At 40.1% G+C, this 21,548-nt stretch overlaps 1 protein-coding gene across 2 annotated transcripts in view; it reads right to left on the reverse strand.

Moving 5' to 3' along the window:
- The window catches only part of prkcab (protein kinase C, alpha, b), a 47,259-nt gene that overhangs the window by 6,108 nt on the left and 19,603 nt on the right, over window positions 1-21,548 (reverse strand). For both annotated transcript variants that reach the window (XM_077619603.1, XM_077619602.1), the window contains exons 3-6: window positions 20,398-20,480; window positions 8,665-8,776; window positions 7,583-7,711; window positions 23-179 (exon numbers count right to left, since the gene is read on the reverse strand). In XM_077619603.1, coding sequence (XP_077475729.1) covers window positions 23-179; window positions 7,583-7,711; window positions 8,665-8,776; window positions 20,398-20,480 — 481 coding nt within the window. The remainder of the gene's footprint in view (window positions 1-22; window positions 180-7,582; window positions 7,712-8,664; window positions 8,777-20,397; window positions 20,481-21,548) is intronic.

A 21,548-nucleotide genomic window follows, 5' to 3' on the forward strand; every position in this document is an offset into this window, starting at 1 on the left:
ATTGTGTTCAAGTGCAACTCACAAGGTGAAGGACTCGTTCCAGCATGGATTCAGAGATGAACGGATGGTCCTAGTCTTCTGTTTGGTTTCATTCTTCGGGTCTGGAATAAGCTTTAGTTTGACATAAGGGTCCGATAAACCGTTGGGATCCATCGGAATCAGGTTTCTGGCTTCGCCCACTGGAAAAATAACGAAGGACAAGGTAAAAAGATCTGCACAGATGGTGGCTTCTACCTTCAAAACGCTCTATTTAAAAAGCATGTGGCAGAACTTCAGTTAGCCTGTGAGACACAACATCAATTTCGAGATGAACGCCAGCTCATCTAACAAGATCCAAAAGAAGGGCTGTTTGGAAAAGTTACTTTCCAAAAGTAATAATGCTTGTAGTTGATTTCAACACGCAATAGCTGTATTATCAGTAACAGTAGAAGTGAGGTAAACGAAACATTTTGGGTTTAAAAAGATGACTTTTACTGTCTCAACTTTAAAAAGCAATCGTTAACAGTCCTGTTTATATCGTTGCAAACGCCAAAACAAGGAGAAAACATTTGACGTCACCAGAAGACAACGCCACATTTTTCATCAGAGTCAAAATGTGACATTTGCCGGTGTCATAACTGACAAACGGCCGCGCAAAGAAGACTGTTACATAGCAACAGCAATGGGATGGCAAAGGAGGGAGGGCTTGCCACCTTCACCATGGCGACAATACAAATGGCCAGACGGGATCTCTTCTTTTGAGATGAACAAAAGAACCAACAAATGGAATCTGGAAGGACAAACAAAGGCAACTCACCCTATTATAATGGAGAGTTTATTTACACTTGACGCAAATGTCAACAACAACAAAATTCGAACACCTCACAAAAATACTGATTTCACTTTAGTCAATAGAACAAATGCAAAGTCATTTACACCCAACAGAGGGCAGAGTAGTCTACGTAGGGATGCAATTCAACATCACAGATGTTTACTTTCCCTCAATCTATGTGACTCAACCACACTTGCTTTTCCAATGCATCTCATAGAAATGCAATGACATAAGTCCCCCACGCTCCAAATGAGGGAAGCCATGAAGCGTACATGCCAGTGAAGCGCGACGAGGATCCGAAAATGCTCAGCAGACCACGTTACCGTCCCGAGCGAGCATCACTCACTTCCATGGCAACGCCGTGGCAACTTTTGAAATGAAGTAAACAAACGCCCAATAGGGGAAAAAGTGCAGAAAATGAAAGAAATATTAAGACATTACCGAACGCTTTCAAATGAGTTAGTCATGATTCCAATTCATTTAAATTCCGAGTCACAGCGATCCCGTTTTTTTAATTTAAATAAACAACATGCACCTTTAACCTTTTATGGTAAAACGATAAGCAGTATCTGTAATACAAAACAGTTTTTAACTGCACTAATCTGGACTTTGCATATTTAAACACTTTGATCAACTGTCTTTTACATTAATATAATTTATCTTACTGTAGTTTTCGCATTATAAATCGCACCAGATTATAAGGTGAACCTGTGATGAAAGGCCTATTTTAAAATTTGTTTCATTTATAAGGCACACCCGTTTATAAGACGCTGTAGTATTGGTGGTAGTAGTAGGGGATTGTGAAGCTACTAGATGGAGCTATAGTAGTAGTAGTAGTAATAGTGGTAGTAGTAGTGGTTAGGAGTTGTGTTATACATAAACTAGATGGAGCTAAAGGGAATTTCATACGCTGATTAATCAATATTGATCCATATATAAAGTGCACTGCTGCCCTTTGAGAAGTTTATTTTAGTTGCAAATTAAAGTGGGGAAAATACAGTAGGTGCTGTCTGTCCCTTTAACAGGCTTTTTGGGCGTTTAATCCAGTAAATGATTTACGAACCACGAGGTGAAGCCCATTTACTTTATAATTGTGTGCAGGTTTTTCTAGCTGTGAAGTTTTTACTGCTCACTCTTTCTCAAGGAGGCAACATAGAATAGAATACATGGACCAGGACAATGGCTGGCAAGATAGAAGCCAGGTGACTAATAAGAAAAGCACAAGTTGGTTAATGCATTAAACACATCATCAGTTTTTTTTTCATTGTTCTAAAAGTTACACAAACAAAAGCATGAGCATTCCTATACATGCAATCCTTTGATTCCAATGTGACTTGAAGCATCCACCAAATTCACACCTAGGATTTTATCCAAAGAGCCTATTATAAGAGAAAAAAAACATTACTAGTATGACATAGTTATCCTACTAGGGGCTTGAGTTGATGTATTAGTTGTTGTTGACTAGTGAGGTCAAGTAGCATGCTAGTACATTGATATTCAGAAAATACAAACTCAAAGGATTTGCTAAAGGCATTCAACTAGTACTGTAAATGGTAAGAACAAGCGCACACAATGAAAGTGTGATCAAGGACCTTCTCTACGCTCTGTTGTTGCTTAGATACGACAGGAGCTGCTCGCCTCCCCTCCACTGACGGTGTGTGCTCGTCGCCACCGTTGGAGGTTATGAGCGCTTTTGTTGCGTCTCTGTCCTTTTTGTGACTTATTCGTCAAAAGTTGCTTAAAAGCGATGGCAGTGTGAACTTTATAGAGAGTGAATATGTGAAATAGTGAGTATGCAGCAGATTGAGAAAAATTCATTTCACTCCTTTCTACTTTTTATAAACTTCATTTTGGAATTTTGTCCAAATATCTAACTAACAAATTTTACGCAGTATGAGTGCTTAGCGCATTGGACTCACAGTGGGAGACCTGGGATTTTACATGACAAAAACAGTAATGTATATAAATACTGCATATTGCATCTTATATCAATAATTTTGTAGTATGTGATTTTTTGCAGTTATTTGTTCTTAACGTAAGTTTAATTTTTGGTGTTTGAAGTTAAAACTTAATACAAAATAATACATTTGTACAAAAAAAAGTATCACACTGTCAAGTTTAGTATGTTTTGATGTCAATTTATCTTTACCAAACCTATATTCATATTTAGTATATTAAAAGGGTTAAGGTTAGTAACTATAACTATGAAACAGTAAAATAAATAAATAAAACAACCAGTCACATTTGTTTTCTATTAAATTACATTGATGGAGTAATTTTCATTTTTGGACCATGTCACCATTTCATAGCATCTTTAATTAGTGGACAGTCCCATACATAATTACAATACTCTATTGAAACCTTGTCTCCACTTGAGCTCAATATTTGCCTCCTATCCAAAACAAAAGAGGTCAAGTGTGACACATAACCCGAATCCGTGGTTCGGCCCAATGCGTGCGCTGCATCAGCACGATCTCACGAAAGAGCTTTGAAATTCAAATGTGTTGTTGCATAACAATGCCATGTGCGAGTTAAGAATGTCTGATAATCTGGAGGGAGAAGAGGATAATGATGGTGAGGGGCTTGCCAGGCCAAAATATGAGCAGGATATACATCCCTGCTGTGCCGGTGAAACGAGAGAGCGCGCCATTCTGTGCAGAACGATGCGAGCATTTCTACTGTCTTTTGTCATCTTCATTGAGCATTTACAAAAAATATCAAAAACACTGACCTACATTTTTTTATCTAAATTTTAACATTTCTTTGAGGAATGTACAAGTATGCTGTATGCGCATGAGCAGAGAATGCTCAAGCATCATTTAAAACATTTTAAAAATTTACAGTGGAAGTTTATACCCCCTTGTTTATATAGTGGGTTGTAATATACAAAACTTGAATCATTCATCATTTACAAAAATCTTTCCTACAAAAAGTTAACCTAAAAAATATATAGTGCACTGGCTCTTTTCGGCAACAGCAATTTTCCATATTATGATGTAGTCAATGATAGTAACACTCATTACAACTAAATTCGCCCAGCAAAATATTTTGATTTTATCGGCATAGTACGTTAAAATAGCAAAAATAAAATGCATATCTATATTTCTGTTTGTATCAATGGTGGATTAAGTCTCAAGTGAGGTACCAACTCTTCCCCGCCATCACTGCTAGAGCCTGACAGTGTCGGTCGCTTCTTTCCCTACTGTGCTCCCAACCTGAGGCGTGCATGTCAGCCATTGGAAATCTCACCCCCACACAACCACTGTGCCTGAACCTCAGATGCCCTTTTACTGTGTGTGTTTGCAGGCCTGTTTTTGACACTTCAAAATAAAACATCTGCCGATGTCCTGAGGCTATTTATGTCACTTCTGGGAGGAAAGAGGACAACAAAATGGGGAAAAGCTTTCAGTAGCTTTGGGACAGAAAATAGGTTGGAACCCACCGGGAATTGAACCCTCAATGTCAGAACTGCTGCTGTACTGATTGATGTATTAATTGATGATTTGATAACTGAATTAAAACAATATCAAAAAATAACTGGTGTCCACATATATTTGCTAATTTGCTAATAGATGTGGGCTATAATATTATTAAATATGATATCCACTTATATATGAATGCAACATCTTTAAAAAGGTGTGTCGCAGAGACTGAGGGTCCACTATTTTCCCACGAAAATACAGTATATATATTCTCGCCATATTTTCATGAATCACTGTACAATGTACATTTTAACTGATTGGCTTCAATTGAAGGCAATAATTGTACTGATACGGCTGGTAGTGAATGATCATGTTGCAGTGCCATTGACAGTAGTAGACGTCATTTTAACATCCAACATTGTATGTCTATTGCCTCAGAGAAAGGCAACGTATTCAAACTCAAACTTGCTGGCTAATTTCATTTTCGTGTAAGAATAAAAAGAGGGAGAGAATGCAAGAGAGGAAGAGAGAAACTGGATTTTCACATAAATACTGTTCTAAATCAAGATTTACCCAATTTTTTGAAATTTAGGGTTCATTATTTCACTCAGGACATACCCATATTTATATCTGCAACAACTGGGAAAACTCCCAGACTCCCAGCTATAAAGCTGGGCTTCACCTCTAGCAAGAACAAACACTTCACAAAGTAAGGTCCAGAGATTGATAGATTACTCTCATAGTAAGTAATGTTTAGAATTGTGCTTCAATACTTTTTGCCCACAGGCACCGAAATGGAACAGAAAGGCAAAGGGAATGTCAATATTACAAGAAAGAGAAGATGGGGCATCAGAGGGAAATGATAAAGAGGAGGGAAAGCGCTAGTGTGCTTCTGGAAGCCTAAGAGATTTGTCTGTTTTGTTGACCGGAAAGATTTAATCAACTTGACGCTGAATGGAGCGATGAACCACACAGTAGCTCACCACTTGTCTGTGGGAGCAAGAGAGTGGAAAAATAGAAAAAAATCAAGAAGAAGAAGCTGTGGCGGCACTGCTCACTACGCTGGCATTAGAGCACTGAGCCTGAACCCAAACACAACACAAGAAATAGATATATTGTAGGTGAGATTTTTGTTATTTCCACTTCAGTTTGTTAATGCATAATATGCTGCAGTTAAGTGAGCATTAATAGTACAGTACAAATGCATTCAATGTTAAAGTTTGCAATTTAGTATTGGTATATATTCTTTCCAAAAGACGTGTCGGATCACTCCTCAGCTAAAGCTTACTGTCAAACCAAGGATAATCAAAGAGAATTACACATTATGGTTTGAAATACTACCATATAATAATTAACTTGTAACTCCCAAAAGCCCTTGTCTGATGGCTTTAATGTTTTTTCATAAATTAAATAATTGAATGCGAACTGAAGGATCAAAGAATCGAATCAAATTGCCACACCCTCTCTGTCAAAAGGGATTGGACATCTATCGCCCTCAACGAAACTGAAACATGAACAACCCAGTTAAAATGGGATTATATCGCTGTCAATGGCCATAAACGAGTTCAAATCATGTTTTGGAACTCAACGCTTTCCTGCACGGAGAGTATATTCTTTATCCTCTGTGAAGAATGACCAATGGTTTTAAGCCAAAAGCATTTTCTGCTTTTTCAGCTTGCTTGCTTTGTTGACGACTCCATGCTATCGGCATTGTTTTTTCACAGCACGCTGGGCAGCCAATCAAATTGACGTGGAGGAGATCAACTAAACACACTGGTGCAAATCATGCGTGAACTATACATGGAGTGTGCGCATGATGAACTGTGAATGCATTGTTCCTCCATTTCCAGCTGAAAACAAAAAACATCCTTGAATCAATCATGCACTTTTGCTGAATTTCTGCTGTTTTGTTTTTTGTACAGCATCAATTATTTTCACCTCATATCTCACTCCGTGTGTGCGCGTGGATGCGTGGGTGTGTGTGTGTGAATGCCAGACGCACGTAGTGAGGGGAAGAGGTTAGATTAGTGACCCAGCTGTCACTTTCTCTTACCTCCCTAAGGGTTATTATGCTGCAATGTTCTCCAAACCAGGTGCTGCTATTGAGTGACAGGCTAATTTGGAGGTATTGCTATATCAAAACACACAAACGCATGCCAGGAATCAGGGGTAAGATTTAGTAATATTGTAGATGATACTGTTTCTCCTGGAAAGCAATTATATTTAGATTAGTCTTTCCCTTTTGTGATTATGTAATTACATTTTACTGGTGCTGAGCTATGATTTCTCTGGCTGTACTTTTATACTTGTATTACTTCAAATACTACTACTTCCGCAAAAACAGTCCTGCACACTCTTAGTGGCACCCCCACTCCTTTGATTTCTTTTCATAATAGGTCTAAATTATTGTTTTACCTGATTAAATCTTTTTTTTAATATATTCCAAATTATGTTCTTGAACTGCATGTATGACAATAATGTTGAGGAGCACTATACTGTGATTCCTCAATATTTGTACTACAAAAAATAAATTATAGTCTTTCTACACCTACAAGTACTTCCACTACTCATAATCTATTCAAGTATCATATACAATATATGTACAGCATATTCAATTATGTTACGATATCCTCATACTTTAAGTCTGCAAATTAATCGTTTTGGCAACACTAATCCACTGTATGTAGATTTTATGCAGATACTGCAGATATATAAGGGAAAAAAAGGTAACATTTTGTTTGTGTATACTGGACCTGATTACATTGTGCAGCTGCTTCTACAATGTGGATGTCACTTTTTCTGAATGACAAAGATCTTCTCTGTTCCCATTGGCTGTCGCCTCATCTCTGGGCTCAACATTAAGAACGGTTTAAATTGGTCTCCTCTGATGGTCAGGGACTGTAATCTTACCACTCTCCTTGTGAGTCATGTGTGCAAGGATGGTTACCACGGAAACAAATACATGATCCCCCGGGTTTATCTATCTGCTTGAAAAAAGTCAGGATTTTTTTTTTTTAAATATTGGCTGCCGTGGCCCACGATAGACGTCCAATCCGTTTAAACTGGGGAGGCTAGCCTATTGCCGTCAATGGCACAGAATATGTGGAATATATAGGTCAAGGCAGCACGTGCATCCATAAATCAATCCTCAGCATCCCGAATGACGAGCGCACGAACGCACGTCCAAAAATTAAAAAAGACCGAACACGATAAATAAGAATGGGGATGGATATTAGCATGAAAGACTCTGAAATCTTTCCCAACATCCCACAGTCGTTTCTGCGCGTGGTTGTGTAGTGACACCTAAACACATCAAGACAGCCACACCGGCATGGGCGTGAAGACCAACCTGTGACGTGCAGCCTGTCGCCGCTGACCTCGATCTTGAGGAAGAGGCGACCCCGGCGCTCCGTGTGGTCCGTCCCGCACAGGCTGGGAACGTTGACAACGCACTGGTTGTGCACGTTCATGTCGCAGGCTGGAACAGGAGAACAAATGATGACATTTTAGGATTAGGTCCCACAACTGTGAGGCCGATACGGTAAACACCCGGTGATTATATCGTTTTAACAAAATTAAATTGAATATATTGTGCACAGTGAATCCTGAGTACTACTAAAAAGAGTTCGGAATGAGGCCATAGTTAACTCACTGGTGCCCAGTGACGGCACTAGGCCTCCAATTCATTTTCCCTGGTAGCACCGTCAATAGCGGTGAATGAGTCAAAAATGCAGATGAATTGATACCCCCAAAAATGCAAAAGACGCACGCTTGTACAGACACATTCTACGAAGTCTCTCCACAATAAACCAGGCTAAAATTGTGTACAAAGCCGAGATGCCGTGAGTAGTCAAGAGGACACGGACGACAAGGGGAGGAAGTTAGAAACTGGCCAAGCCGATGGCCACCCCCGTGCCAGTTTGTTCTGCCTTGCTCCCATTACCATCTGTGATCAGGCCACGCAAGCAGAGACCCGCAGATGGATGGAGCGCATAAGTGGAAGAGATAGCAAGAGGTGACGGATGGAGATGACTTGGGATGATGTGGGGGACCGAGAAGAGAGATGTGATGACAAAAAAAAACAAAAAACTGAGCGTATGGGAAAAGAAGAAGCCATTTTTATTCAGTGAAACTTTTAACGTATTAATTGCCATGAATTAATTCCAAAGATTTTACAAGTTTTAAAAATATACATATATCAATCGTAGGTTCAGTGCAGTTTTCTGCTAAATCGACAAAAATGCCGCTCACATTCACTCTGATACAGGCCACCAAAATAGAGAAATTATATTAAGCATAAGCATATTTCAAATAAAATATACAGTTTGATCAACGGCTGCTAGTCTGATGTTTTTGTAAATATTCTGTATCACGGTATATCACGAGAGTCAATAGCTATAGTAAGGACTTATGAATGAATGGTATACTCACTGTCACATTTCATGCCCTGGTGGATGAGGCCATAAAGCAGTGAGCCACAGTGGTCGCAGAAAGTGGGACTGCCATAAGAGTGTATCTTGAATTTGTGCTTGCTTCTGGGATCCTGCAAACACAAAAGCAGGGAGCATGGTTTGAAATGGAGCAGAGAGCAGCTGCGCTGAGAGTCAGAGGTCATGTTTCAGTACCAAAGACGGTAATGGCAACCTAGGAGTAAAGTGGTCTGCAAATGAGTTTAATTGAACTTTAATTGAACAGAAAGTAAGCAGCTCTTTTTATAGCCACAGATTAAAATGAATGTAAATGATCTATTCAGTCGTTTTCTATAGAACTCATCCCAATTAGGTTTGCAGGTGAGCACGAGTGTGTCAAAGTTGGCCTACATTATCCAAGAAGTGCATACGCAAAAACAGGTGTTTTATTCGTTATCATCAAGAGTCGCGGGGGTGCCTTAGCCTATCCCAGCCAACAAAGTGCAGTAGGCAGGGTACACACTGAATTGGTTACCAGCCATTTGCAGAGCACGTGAACAACAACCACACACACACTCATACCTACTGGAAGTGTTCAATCAGGCTACCAGACATGTTTTGGGGACGTGGGAGGAAAGCCGACTAGGGAGAAAACCCACACAGGCACGGGAAGAACATGCAAACTCGACACAGGGAGGCCGGCACCCACCAGGGATCAAACCCTCTATCTCAGAACTGTGAGGATGTGCTAACCATTCTTTCACTATGCCATCTGAGGGCATTACAAAAAAAAATCCATCTAGCCTTTGTAAAGTCTTTAAAGTGCAGAAAGTTTGCGTTTCTTGTCAATCTGAAAGGGATGCCGGCTTTTTCTCCATTTTCCGAAAACTCCAGGGTTAACATTGGCATAAATACTTGCAGCGAATGAACAGCGCCGAGTGTGTGCCATGCCGAGAGATTTCCAACTGAGCAGCTGTTTATATTGGCCACACATCTGGCATGGAGATCTTTTACACAAGCAACTGGGGATTGAAACTCTCATAGTGTTCCGGGAACCTAAATTCAAATGATGACATAGGATTGTGTAATATAATGTGCAATTTGTCTTTTTTTTAAAACCATAAAAACATGGTGTGATTGTCAAGGAAGAACAGACTCAGAAAATGTAATGATCCCATCAAATATCAGGACAGAAATGATTTTACCTCTTAAAATATATTTTCATATTCAAAAAGATATCTGTCAGAAAGGATTTTGTCCATTAGAAAAAGCTGGCACGGAAGTCCAAGCAGGGTGAGAATGCATAATGTGGAGTTGTTATTGTGTGATTGGCAGGGAAATGACGGGTCTAGGAAAATTCTAATTGCTGTGACGTCTTGCTATTTTTGCTCCTTGGCACCTTCAAGGAGGAGGGGAAAATTTACCCAGATGGTCTGGTAATTCATGCCTTTTCTGTGTCAGGGCGTCCTGGGTATTCCTTCCTTTCTTGCATTTTTGATTTTTGAAAGCAATTTGACAATTGTGAGGAAACTTAATTTGTCCCTAAAGAGCCTTGTTGAGAGATTACACGAGTACAATAACGAAAACAGCAATTTATCGTATATATCAGACTGCAGATGAACTATTTTGAGGTTTCTCCCTTATGGTTTTACGATGTGCAACCCTGGATTTTAAGTCACAAAGAGGGAATCCTAACAAAGTGGCTCTCCAGACTTCTTGTCCGGAACTAAATTTGAAATATGCCGTGTTCTGAAAAAATATGTTTGCGAACGAGCTGTTCAACACTCTCATATAACAACGGTGCTCATTTACATGGTAACCACCCCCGCAGCGAGCTTTTCTGCTCATGACTTAATCAGCAAATCTAGGCGGCCACTAACAACAGAAGGAAACAAGTTGACATCAATAACAATAATTACATCAATACGTCTGTCACTCGGAATAAAATCCATCACAGAATGCATAGAAGTTTTACTTTGATTGAAAATTATGTTTACAAAAACCAAAGTAGTCAATATTAAGACCATAAATGAAAAAGGAAAGATCATACAAAATGGCCACAACATGCGAATGTTCCTAAAATTATATTTATCTTTTACCTAGTAGCTGTGGTCATCTCAAATAGATAAGTACTTTTGGTGTGTGTTTGGATTCTTTTGTGAAATGAAACAAGAACCAAATAAAGATGAAAAAGGGGGCGTGATTGAATCCATCACATGAATCACCCACGTCCATTAACTGGCATAATGAATGACAATTTCCATCGGATAGAATCAAGACATCATTTTCGCATCCCCCAGCACATAATTTGCTGTCATAATGTTATGATTTCATAATTGTTCTGTAAATATGGACTACAATGAACATTTTCATCAGAACATATTTTTGGAAGGAGGGAGGAAGTAAACAACCACCAGATTCAAACGTAAAAAACTCACAAGATGGAGGAAGACATGCAAATCACTTCATTACGATGATGTCCAAGGCCACACAAAGAATTTTATAGGGTCAACTACTGTTGTGTGTACGTTGATGGTTAGAAATTGACCCCTGCTGGAGGTCTGAGAACATGCAAGCCTTCAAATCCATCTATAGTCTATCATGACAAAGTACTCGGTCAGAGAATGAATAATATGTTCTTTGAAATTCCAAAAGCATCACCTGACCCATCCACTGACGCGACCTCCCCCGGGATTTCATTTCCGAAATGAAACCCAGGGCCGTTTTGCCCCAGTGGAAAAGACAGCCCAGACGGCGAGCGATGACAAACTGACAGGACGGCGGGACATTCGGGCAGACTCCCAAGCGTGACCGCGGAGTCGCACGAGGTCACCACTTTGACGGAGGTGAGGGACTGCACATGATCAATGGTGTCACTAGAAGAGACTTATTTGTCCTGACGTTGAGAAAGCCATGAAGGTTAAAAAGAAGAAGATGATAGGAGATAGGAGACAAGATGAATGGCAGTGACACTCTCATTGTCGGAGTGTGGTCAAGGAGAGTTTCAGTTTTTTATACCCTTAACATGTTAAAAAAAAACAATACAAAGTGGGAGAGATGAAGTGGAGTAAAAAAAAAAGCGGCAATGATTAATCCTTGAAGTGATTGTGTGTGCGTTTCTAGTCTTTCGAGTGAATTAAACATAAAAGGCATTAGGAAATCAAACACGGTGTTCGCTCGCCGGCACAAGCGCAGAAACGAATGAGCTCATTAGCGCAAAGTGATACAGTTTGCCATCAGTAAAGCAGGCTCACCAAATTAAAGGGCGGAGTGATTTTTCCATGATGAGATGATTTGTCGATTGCGGGGATGACGTCAACCAAGTTTTCCGATACCGTCATATTAAGTAGCAGAGAATATGCAGGTGGCTGCCCCTTTAGTATGCCCCCTGTTGCTCTAATCAACAGGGGAGATGCGGTGTTTACATGTATACACCAAACATGGCATTTAATGAGGCCGACGAAGATATGAAGCCTATTTTACATGCGTGTGAAAAGATCTTTTCATGATTTCTGTAAACAATAACCAGGTTGACCTGACATTGATACCATGATACAAACTTGTGTGATTAGATATAAACATTAAAATAATATTTGGCTTTAGAATTCATGGGTGAACAGGATTAATCAAGCATTGTGAATACAAGTATTAAAAGACTATTAAAAGAAGGAGACCCACTAAATAAATAAGTTGCATCTGTGGTCAACAGATGCCCTAAAACTAATGAGAGGTGCGTCATTTTCTGGCGGGTTCACCGCTAGATGCGCTGCAGATGGCTCAGCAGGTAATTAGTGTAAACGCTCGTGAGGGAGGCTAAGCAGTTCAACGTGGTTGACTTAGTCGAGAGGGACGCCCGGAAATGGAGGAGCCCACTTTGAACCTGAGTGAGGCTTATGGTCTCATTAAGGGCGGTAAAAGCATTATTCAAGAGAAAGTCATAGATTTTCAATGGAAATTCTCAATAGAAACTGAAGACTGTTCTAGTCGATTTTGGGCATTGTGGGTACAACTTTGAGTGATCACAAGTAAAATTCAGGTCAGCTTATATATACACATACGTATTCATAAAAAAAGGCATATCTTGCTTTTTTTACATGCCTACACATTAATCAGAATGACATTGCCATGGAAACGGAGGTCCCCAGCTCCCCTAATACCCTCTATCCCATTCTCACATGCTTCTGTTGACATTTTCTTGTTCAAATTTATTAGCTTTTCAGGAAAGCATTAAAATTCAGTCTGGAGTCCAGGTAAAAATACGTCACCAGAAAGCATTAAACGTCTCATGCATTGCTACCTTTCATTCACGATTGTGACTAGTTTATTCCGTAAACATGAGAACACTGACGTGCACTGTACCGATCTGAATGGTCCATTCTGAGAACTCAGAAATTCTTTTCATGGTTGCCTATATTGAAAACATTAAAATGCATTAACAGTACAGCCTGTGTAGTTTTATGAACTAATTTACTGCAATTTATGGTGAAAGATGTCCAATTCAATTGAACATGAAGGGCTGACAGCGATGATTCGATAATGGCAGCCAATGAGTTAAATACGACGGAATATAGTTACGTATATTTAGTTTCTCTATTGTATCTTACAGTGAAAGATTTTCCCTCATTTAATATGCCTGATCCCTCACCCAAAATCTACATGAACTTCTATAATAATTGCTATTGCAATACTATTTCAGTGAAAACAGCACCCACAGGATTGGATAATCATCATCTTTATCTTTTCTCAGGATGAACACGGAGCGTGGGGCTCGTGAAGCACGCAAATGACAACAAGGCAACAAGGCCAGATGATTGCAGCATGCGAATTAAGCTTATGGAATACATAAGCGAAAGAGTCAGAGTCCCTTAGGGGTGAGATGCAATTAAACACATGGTAATCCTCCAGGGCCATCTGCAACAAAAAAGTTGCTTTGATTATCTTGGGTCGCGAGGAATAATTGGGATCATTCACGTCTACTTGAAACAATTCATTCATTTATTTAGTTCGGTTAATTTTGAATTTGGTCGAACCAAAAAGGGTCGCGGAATTGACCATGGTGGAACCCCACAGTGGTGTCAGACTTTGTAATAGTGGCAATTATCATATCGTTGTCCAATGAATGTGGTTTAATTTCATCCATTTACTTGCGCAGTTGGTTTCTGTTCCATTTGTCAAAGTGCAACGCAGATTTGATAAACCACAAGCTTCTCATTGCTAAACCCCTGTTCTTTGTCTACTTGTTGACTGACGCCCCTTTTCTCCTATCTCTCAATTAATCAGAGACTTGTTACATTAAGACCAAAAGATCAGCAGCCCAGCAGCCGGTGGGCCCCTAATACGTGAGAAGTTGGCAAGTCAGGAACGCTGGATTATCAGTGCAATCTATATAGTACTCTCATGATTATTCGAGGGGACATGATGACATGGCTGATGAATTCACCTATGACAATACAATTCACTCAAGATAAATGCATACAGCTTTGCAATATTGAAGCTTTACTAATTCACTCTATGCCATGTGCATTGAACACCAAGGGGTCACTATACTATATAGTACATGCCTGTGTCTGTTTTGAAAGGAACAGCTCACGTACAGGATATGAAAATAGGTCACAGGTTGCCCATTGCTTCATTGAATATGATTGACACACCGTTTCAATCGATTCAAAGCTCTATTGAACTGAAAAAAATCTGCAAAGTGTTCAAAAATCCAATTTTGTAAAAGCTACACCACCAAGATGTCAGAAATAGTTTCTAAAAGATTTGATTCTGCCATTTCATAAATATCAAGAATCAAATTACGGGTATGATGAGATGACATACATGTAGAGCTTCACTGATCTGTTTCCAACTGGTTTACTTCACAAACAACAAGAAAACAAATGCCAAAAACTTCTGGCGATGGGAATTTAATAAATCCCACCACATTTCCTTTCCATAAATGTTCCTTTGTTGCCGTATAGCGTTGTAACATTAGATGATAATCCATTTCTTCTTAAATGAGGCAAACTGTTATCGGTGTGTCTTCACGCAACTACAGAAAGCAGACGACCCGTGAAATCTGTGACCTCCCCTTGAAGGCTTTGTCAGGACAAGGCGGCAGACAGAAAATCCCAGCATGGCACCGAGTCCTCGCGGTGAAAAATTGATTTCCGTGTTTTGTCTGTACTTTTATCTGAGGGGAGCGCTGCTCTCCCACTAGCAGGACGCACAACAACGTGACTTAGAGCGCTTGTTAAAAACCTACCACTACCTACAGTAGGGCTTCAAATGTCAGCCTTTGACTCAAAATTAATGCAAATGTGAGTCACAGTGCTCGTGTACATTTTTCCGCTTGTGAACAGACAGCACTGCAACCTTGTTTAGATTAAGAAAAACAGCGAGGTCCAAATTAAAAGCCACTATAAAACACAGTGGCGGACTGTGCATTTGGTGCCTTGGGCCATCAGTGTGGAAATGCAACTAATTCCGCTTTTACCAGCCAAGCAGAGGATAGACCTAGCATTGGTGATTTCCCATGCGCTCCACCCGACCACCATTGATGCCCCCTGCAGTCCTCCCTGGTGGTGACATTAAACAGTGAGCTGCCTCTACCTCCAGACGGAGGAATAGGTCAACTCCCTGGTTGCGGTCTGCATGCTTCAACAAACACACACACACATTGTTTACCTGTTTACTGCAAAGACCACCAATTGATGCAATTTATATACAAACAGATTGGCCAACGCTATAAATTATTCATCAAATGCCACCTGATGAATTGTATTGTATGACTTGATTTCGACCCTGCTTTGATTAAACTCAAAATTCCGCAAGAAAATGAAGCTTTTCAGATGTCAGTACACATTCACGAAAAACTCTAAACAAACCTACAAGAGGAGAGAAATATTTGCTCTTATTTCCTATATAAAATGGACTATATTCATTTTTGGGATTAACTACGTATGAAACCTTGACTTGTTTGCTGCCATAGGCCTAGAATACATTTGAATTGGGATTCCTGGCAATAAATTTCCAGAATAAGCTGTTGGCACCTGCTGACCAAATACTTTTCTCACACATACGAGAGTACGACACCAGCAGCGTGCACGTGCTTTATTTGTGGGCGTCCATAATGGAGAAATGCATTTATGACAGCAAAGCAAATCCTGTATCCCTGGACAGCCTTAACACTGGCATTTGTGATGACGAGATGACAATCAAGGCGAAGGAAGTGCAGGAGTTGCAGGAAAGAATTCAACAAATCCAGGAAACTCAAAACAAGTGGTCCAAAGAAAGGCAGAAAGAACGCTCATTTTAACTGAAGAAATGTCAGTCGAAGGCATTTAAATGTGCCACAAAAATATCTTAAGAGTGATTAAAAAGGTTTTGTCTACATTATTAAAAAGTTGCCGGTTCGATGGCGATGTTGGGAAGTCTAACGTCTGTCACCATAAGCAGCAACAACCAATGAGTTGAATCTGGTCGCCTATGGATGAGAACATGAGAATCGCAAACACGTCGCAAACTGTACTATAATCTAAACTCTTTTTATTGGTACTTTTTGGAGCAACTGAGTTCATAAAAAAACTGGGCCAGGTTGACATTTCTAGGGCAGCTAGCTAGAGTGTGAGTCTGAAAGTTGGGATTTGTATCCATTCCTATACGTGGCCACAATGCACTCTTAACAAAAATAGAAAAGCAATATAATGATATAACACTTATTCCTGGGGGAATTTCATCTGGTGTGGCAGCCAATATATGAACAAGGCAGGGAACCAAAGTATGAAAAACACAAGAAATGTTTATAGAACCAAAAAAACTCTCTGAGTACAAACTACATTAAAAAAAACCAAGAAACTAAAAAAGAAAAACAAACTATGATGTGACTAACAATAAATGAGTACAATCAAATTGAAATTTACAATGAAAAACACCTGGTCTTCACCTGGCTGAGGGAAACTGATTGACTGACCCAGGTGAAAATGACAATGTAATCACAAAAGACAGGAACAAAACACCATGACCATGACATAATTCTATGGCACTTTAAAGTAAACTATTGGAGACAATGTTTTAATACGCATAGACGTACGTATCGGCTACCATTGACCACGTTTGTTACAACAAAAAAACTCATGAGGATAATAACAATAATACTAATGATGACTACAGGGGTAAAAAAAATGGATCAACTTCTCCACTTTTCCCACTCACTGCAGAACTGCTGTGAGAAAGTACAATGCATTAACAATACTTCCTGATTGTTCCTTTATTTTTTTTCTTAAAACAAAAGTGCCCCAACGATCTCTTTATTCCCCTTTCTCATTTAAATTAGCAAAATGTAATGAAAGAAGCCCGCGCAAGCCCTCATTATATTTCTTTCCCTTGTGAACTCCGCCAGGCAAACAAGTTTCAGCACATTAACTGTTATTAAAAGGGGATTCCGCACATCCCTGAATTTAAACGGACATAAATGCCATGCATTTTGATTGGCGAGATTGACAGCAGTTTATCTTTCACGATCTTCAAGCTTTAAGCAGCCTGCAAAATAATCAGAGAATACGCTGCTCAGGGAAGAAAATTACTCCGAATGTAATAAGAGGGCTGTGGGATTTTTTCTTAATTGCATTCACAAGTGTCTTATTCCGACTGTGTGGGTTGCGAGGGTATAATCAGTTCTGCAAAAATTGCCTGTTTTCTTCAGGTTAGGATAGAAGGACCTAGCCGCAGTGCTGAATCTCTCGACTTCATCTCTTCTATCTCGTAAATTGCTTGGCGCTCATTTGCTATTGCCTCATCCTCGTCCCTGCCGGCGCCATTTCGGCAGAAGGGCTTCCGTCATTGTCAGGGGGTGAGATGACGACTTTTAATGAGAGGAGGAATAATGTGGAAGGGCTACCAGTTTAAACCGTAGGTCTGACATCACAAATTTGCTTGATTTTTTTTTAAATCCTATTGCAAAGAAAATCTTCCCACATATATTTGGATTTTTGTGAAGACTTTTATCGTTGCATGTCATCGCCTATTCTTAGGGCATTGGCAAACCATGTCAAATCATACAAATCATTGGCAAAAATGTGCAATACTGCTAGAATTTGAACAAAACTTCCTTGTAAATTTTCATTAACATTCGACTCCAACAAATGTGTTCCTTCTTGTCTATTGATTTTGACAAAAAACATTCTCTAATTGGCGTCATATTATCTGGCAGTGACCCAAAGTGTATAGGAAGTATCAAAATCCTCAGGTGATCCAAAGCTAACAAAAGGTAATGAACAAATGCCCCAAAATGAACATGGAAGTGACCTATCTCACAGAAAACAAGCAAAAAGAGCAAAAGCTCAATGCGGAGCGACCCTCGGTTTACACTCTATAACACCTGTGTCAAAGTGGCGGCCCGGGGGCCAAATCTGGCCCGCCGCATCATTTTGTGTGGCCCGGGAAAGTAAATCATGAGTGCCGACTTTCTGTTTTAGGATCAAATTAAAATGAAGAGTATAGATGTATATTAAATTTCCGGATTTTCCCTCTTTTAAATGAATAATTGTAATTTTTTTAATCATTTTTTTCTGTGTTTTTAGTTCAAAAATCATTTTGTAAAATCTAAAAATATATTTTAAAAAAGCTAAAATAAACATTGTTTTAGATCCATAAAAAAACTGAATATTCAGGGCTTTTAATCCAGTTCTTTTAATCAATTTATAAAAAATAGTCTAAATATTATATCTAAAATGGTCCGGCCCACATGAAATCGAGTTGACGTTAACACGGCCCGCGAACCAACCCGAGTCTGACACCCTTGCTCTATACGGATATCGTGACAGACAAGTTATTTTACAGCCTGCGTCTGCTTTATGATGAACGGCATGCTACTTTATGACTTTATCATGTGTTCCCTCCCCCAGTGACATTTTTGGAACAGGCCAGTGGCGGCCCGAGGAGCCAAAGTGAGCCCGGGCTAATCTAAGTGACAAACTGCAGCCGATTTACACACGACCTCGTTTGGCTTCAGCTGATATTCAACAACTCGACTGGAAGTGGACCAAGCATATTTTTATTCGTTCTCTTTCGTGTTTTTTCTCTACAACGGACACAAATTCTTGTTTGTTTTTTACAAAAATAACATTGTTCATATTTTATTTACAAATATAACATTGTGCATATTTTAAGGACTCATGGTGTCAATTCATTTACTACTGCCAGTGGTAATGATAGACGTCCAATCCTTTAGACTGCGAGGGTCTCGCAGCGATTAATCAATCCAGTTCAAACGAAATGGACGTCCATCTCCGTCAATGGCAGTAAAATATAAATATTCCCTGCCTGCTGTCACAATTCAACAAACCTCCTCAACTGCCTTCCTAACTCTCACATTCTCCAACTTTTCTGAACCACTTATCCTCACAAGGGTCGCAGGGGGTGCTGGAGCCTATCCCAGCCGACACCAGGCGAGGGAGACTGCCAATATGAAATTTTGCTTGAGTTTTGTGTCATATTTTTGCAGAAATATCCACTGTTTACATTTGGAGAAAGCATTGAAATTGACTCCTTTCTTTATTACACATTCAATCAAACAGAAACCTTATTTTCCAATGCAATGACTAATAATTCCATTCACAACTTTCCTCCAAATTGTCCAGCGAGGCTTCGACACGTCAGCCTCGTGATGCAAATGTGCTAACACATGCTTTAAAATGCGGCACGGCCGTGTCGTAATCAGGGCGAAAGACAGATGGTCGCAAAGAGGATTTTCCCAAGCGAGTAACGGCGACATGCAAAACGTAATCGCCTGCGGTCGCTGAGCCCAAATCTATCAGTGACATGAAGCCAGATCAAAAAGCAAAGATTTGTAAGAGACTCCAGCTGGGTGAAAGATGGCCGACCTTTTTCGCACACGTGACCAGGTTGTGAAACATGTATTCTTTCACTATGGGTGAGTCACGGTTTTTAGAGTGGTCCTTAACAGATAATACCCCATCTCTACTACACAATGTGCTGAATGGAAGCGCCTTTCGTTCAAATGCTAATGCCAACATCTGTCCGCATCCCCATGACATGTGAGCGGATCAAAGCATCTGCTGGACGTGCAGTTGAAAGACGGGTCAAGTTCTGGTTTCATAAACAGCTGTTAAAAAGTAACTTTAACGCATTGGTTGCCATTCGCGGTGCTAGACGTCCAATTTATTGAATGATGACTAATTTGAAAGAGAGCCACAGTCAAAAAACATTTGTAGAAATAACATATTTTTTCAAAACCTAGTTCCTACACAATTGCAGAAAAAAGAGCCCTCCTGGTGAGAAGGTTACTAAAGAAATAAAATGAAAATGAATGAAATAAAATGTCAAATCATAATTAAAGGGCGGCCCGAAATGTTTAAATTAACTGCTGAACATGAGATCCATCTATTCAAAGCATTTTTGGGGGGGAACAATTCTTGTCCAATTTCTGACTCAATGGGCCTTTCACCACTAATATTCTCATATTCCTTTGCAACAAACCGCCCAACTGCCTTCCTAACTCTGACATTCTACAGCTCTGCTTGACCTCCACCTCTTCATTAACGACCACAGGGAAGAACGAGAGAAAAGCCGAGCATCTTCTGTGTGAGCTCACACTCACGGGGAGTTAACGATTCCTCGGCGGGTGACAAAAAGTACACACATTTCTTTGGAATGGAGCCATTGTTGGGACTTTGAAATAACTGGCACTATTTCAACGAGCGTGGAAGAAAGTCACTTGCAACTTCATTAGTGAAAGGTATGGACAACTTACGTCCGTGTCGGGACCCTTGTCAGCTCCGGGACATGAGAAGGTTACAAACTCGTGGCAGCGTTTGTGGACCACAAAACAGCACACTGGAAAGCAAAAGAGACAGAGATTTACAAATCCAAAATCGTGGTGTGCTCATCAGCATACATACATTATTAGTATATTATCATTACATAGAAAATATTAATAGTTATTAGGACTATGTTGAAGTAAAGTGGGGTTCTTAATTTAGAGAAAAGAGTGGTTTTAGCACAATTTTGTTGTCAGGGAAGGGTACTTGGACGTTTGGTCGCCGGAGGTTTGGTCGCCCGGACATTTGGTCGCCGGACGTTTGGTCGCCGGACGTTTGACAACATGACAGAGTTTACTGTTGAAACCAGCTCTCAAAATTATATTCATGAGAGAGAGAGTTTAATATCTAAATATCTACTGTTGAAACCAGCTCTCAAAATTATATTCACCCGGGCGACCAAACGTCCGGGCGACCAGACGTCCGGCAACCAAACGTCCGGTGACCAAACGTCCGGTCACGGAACATGTTCAAGTGAGACATTTAAAACATTTGTAGTAATTTGGGAGCCAGAGTGGTCAGTAGGTGCGCCTCACTGTTCTAAAATCAAAGCTTCAATTCCCAATGACTCCCGATTCGCCCCATGCGTGCATGGATTTTCCCTGGGTACTCTGTTTTCCTCCCACATTCCAAAAACATGCATGGTAGGGTGATTGATCATTAAAAATCCTCCCTAAGGATGAGTTTCAATTCAGGGTTAGGCACTCTGGCACTCTGTTTTACTCTTGTAAAGCAGGTGCAATCAAACATTTTTAAAAAGTCCATCAGGCTCACGCATGTTCGCGCACCCACATACACAATCCCACATACAGAATGTCAATGCCGTCAACAATCGCGGCTTCTGCGTCCGTCGGCGTTTTTGGCTCGGCGTGTCAGTCGGTGTGGCATGGCAGACAGGACACCTGACGTCATTTTTTTCAAAAACCAACGCGTGGACATCTGTGACAACAAGAACACACACTCCCTCTGCCTGTATTCTTCAGCTCGGAATCATTCTTTGCCTTCCCGCACAATCTGTCTGCTCCGCTTGGTGTCCAGATGCCATGGAGCGCGGTCACGTGAGCGTTAGTGCAAAGTCACTTTG

The sequence above is a fragment of the Stigmatopora argus genome, chromosome 14, assembly GCF_051989625.1.
Source record: "Stigmatopora argus isolate UIUO_Sarg chromosome 14, RoL_Sarg_1.0, whole genome shotgun sequence".
NCBI lineage: Eukaryota > Metazoa > Chordata > Actinopteri > Syngnathiformes > Syngnathidae > Stigmatopora > Stigmatopora argus.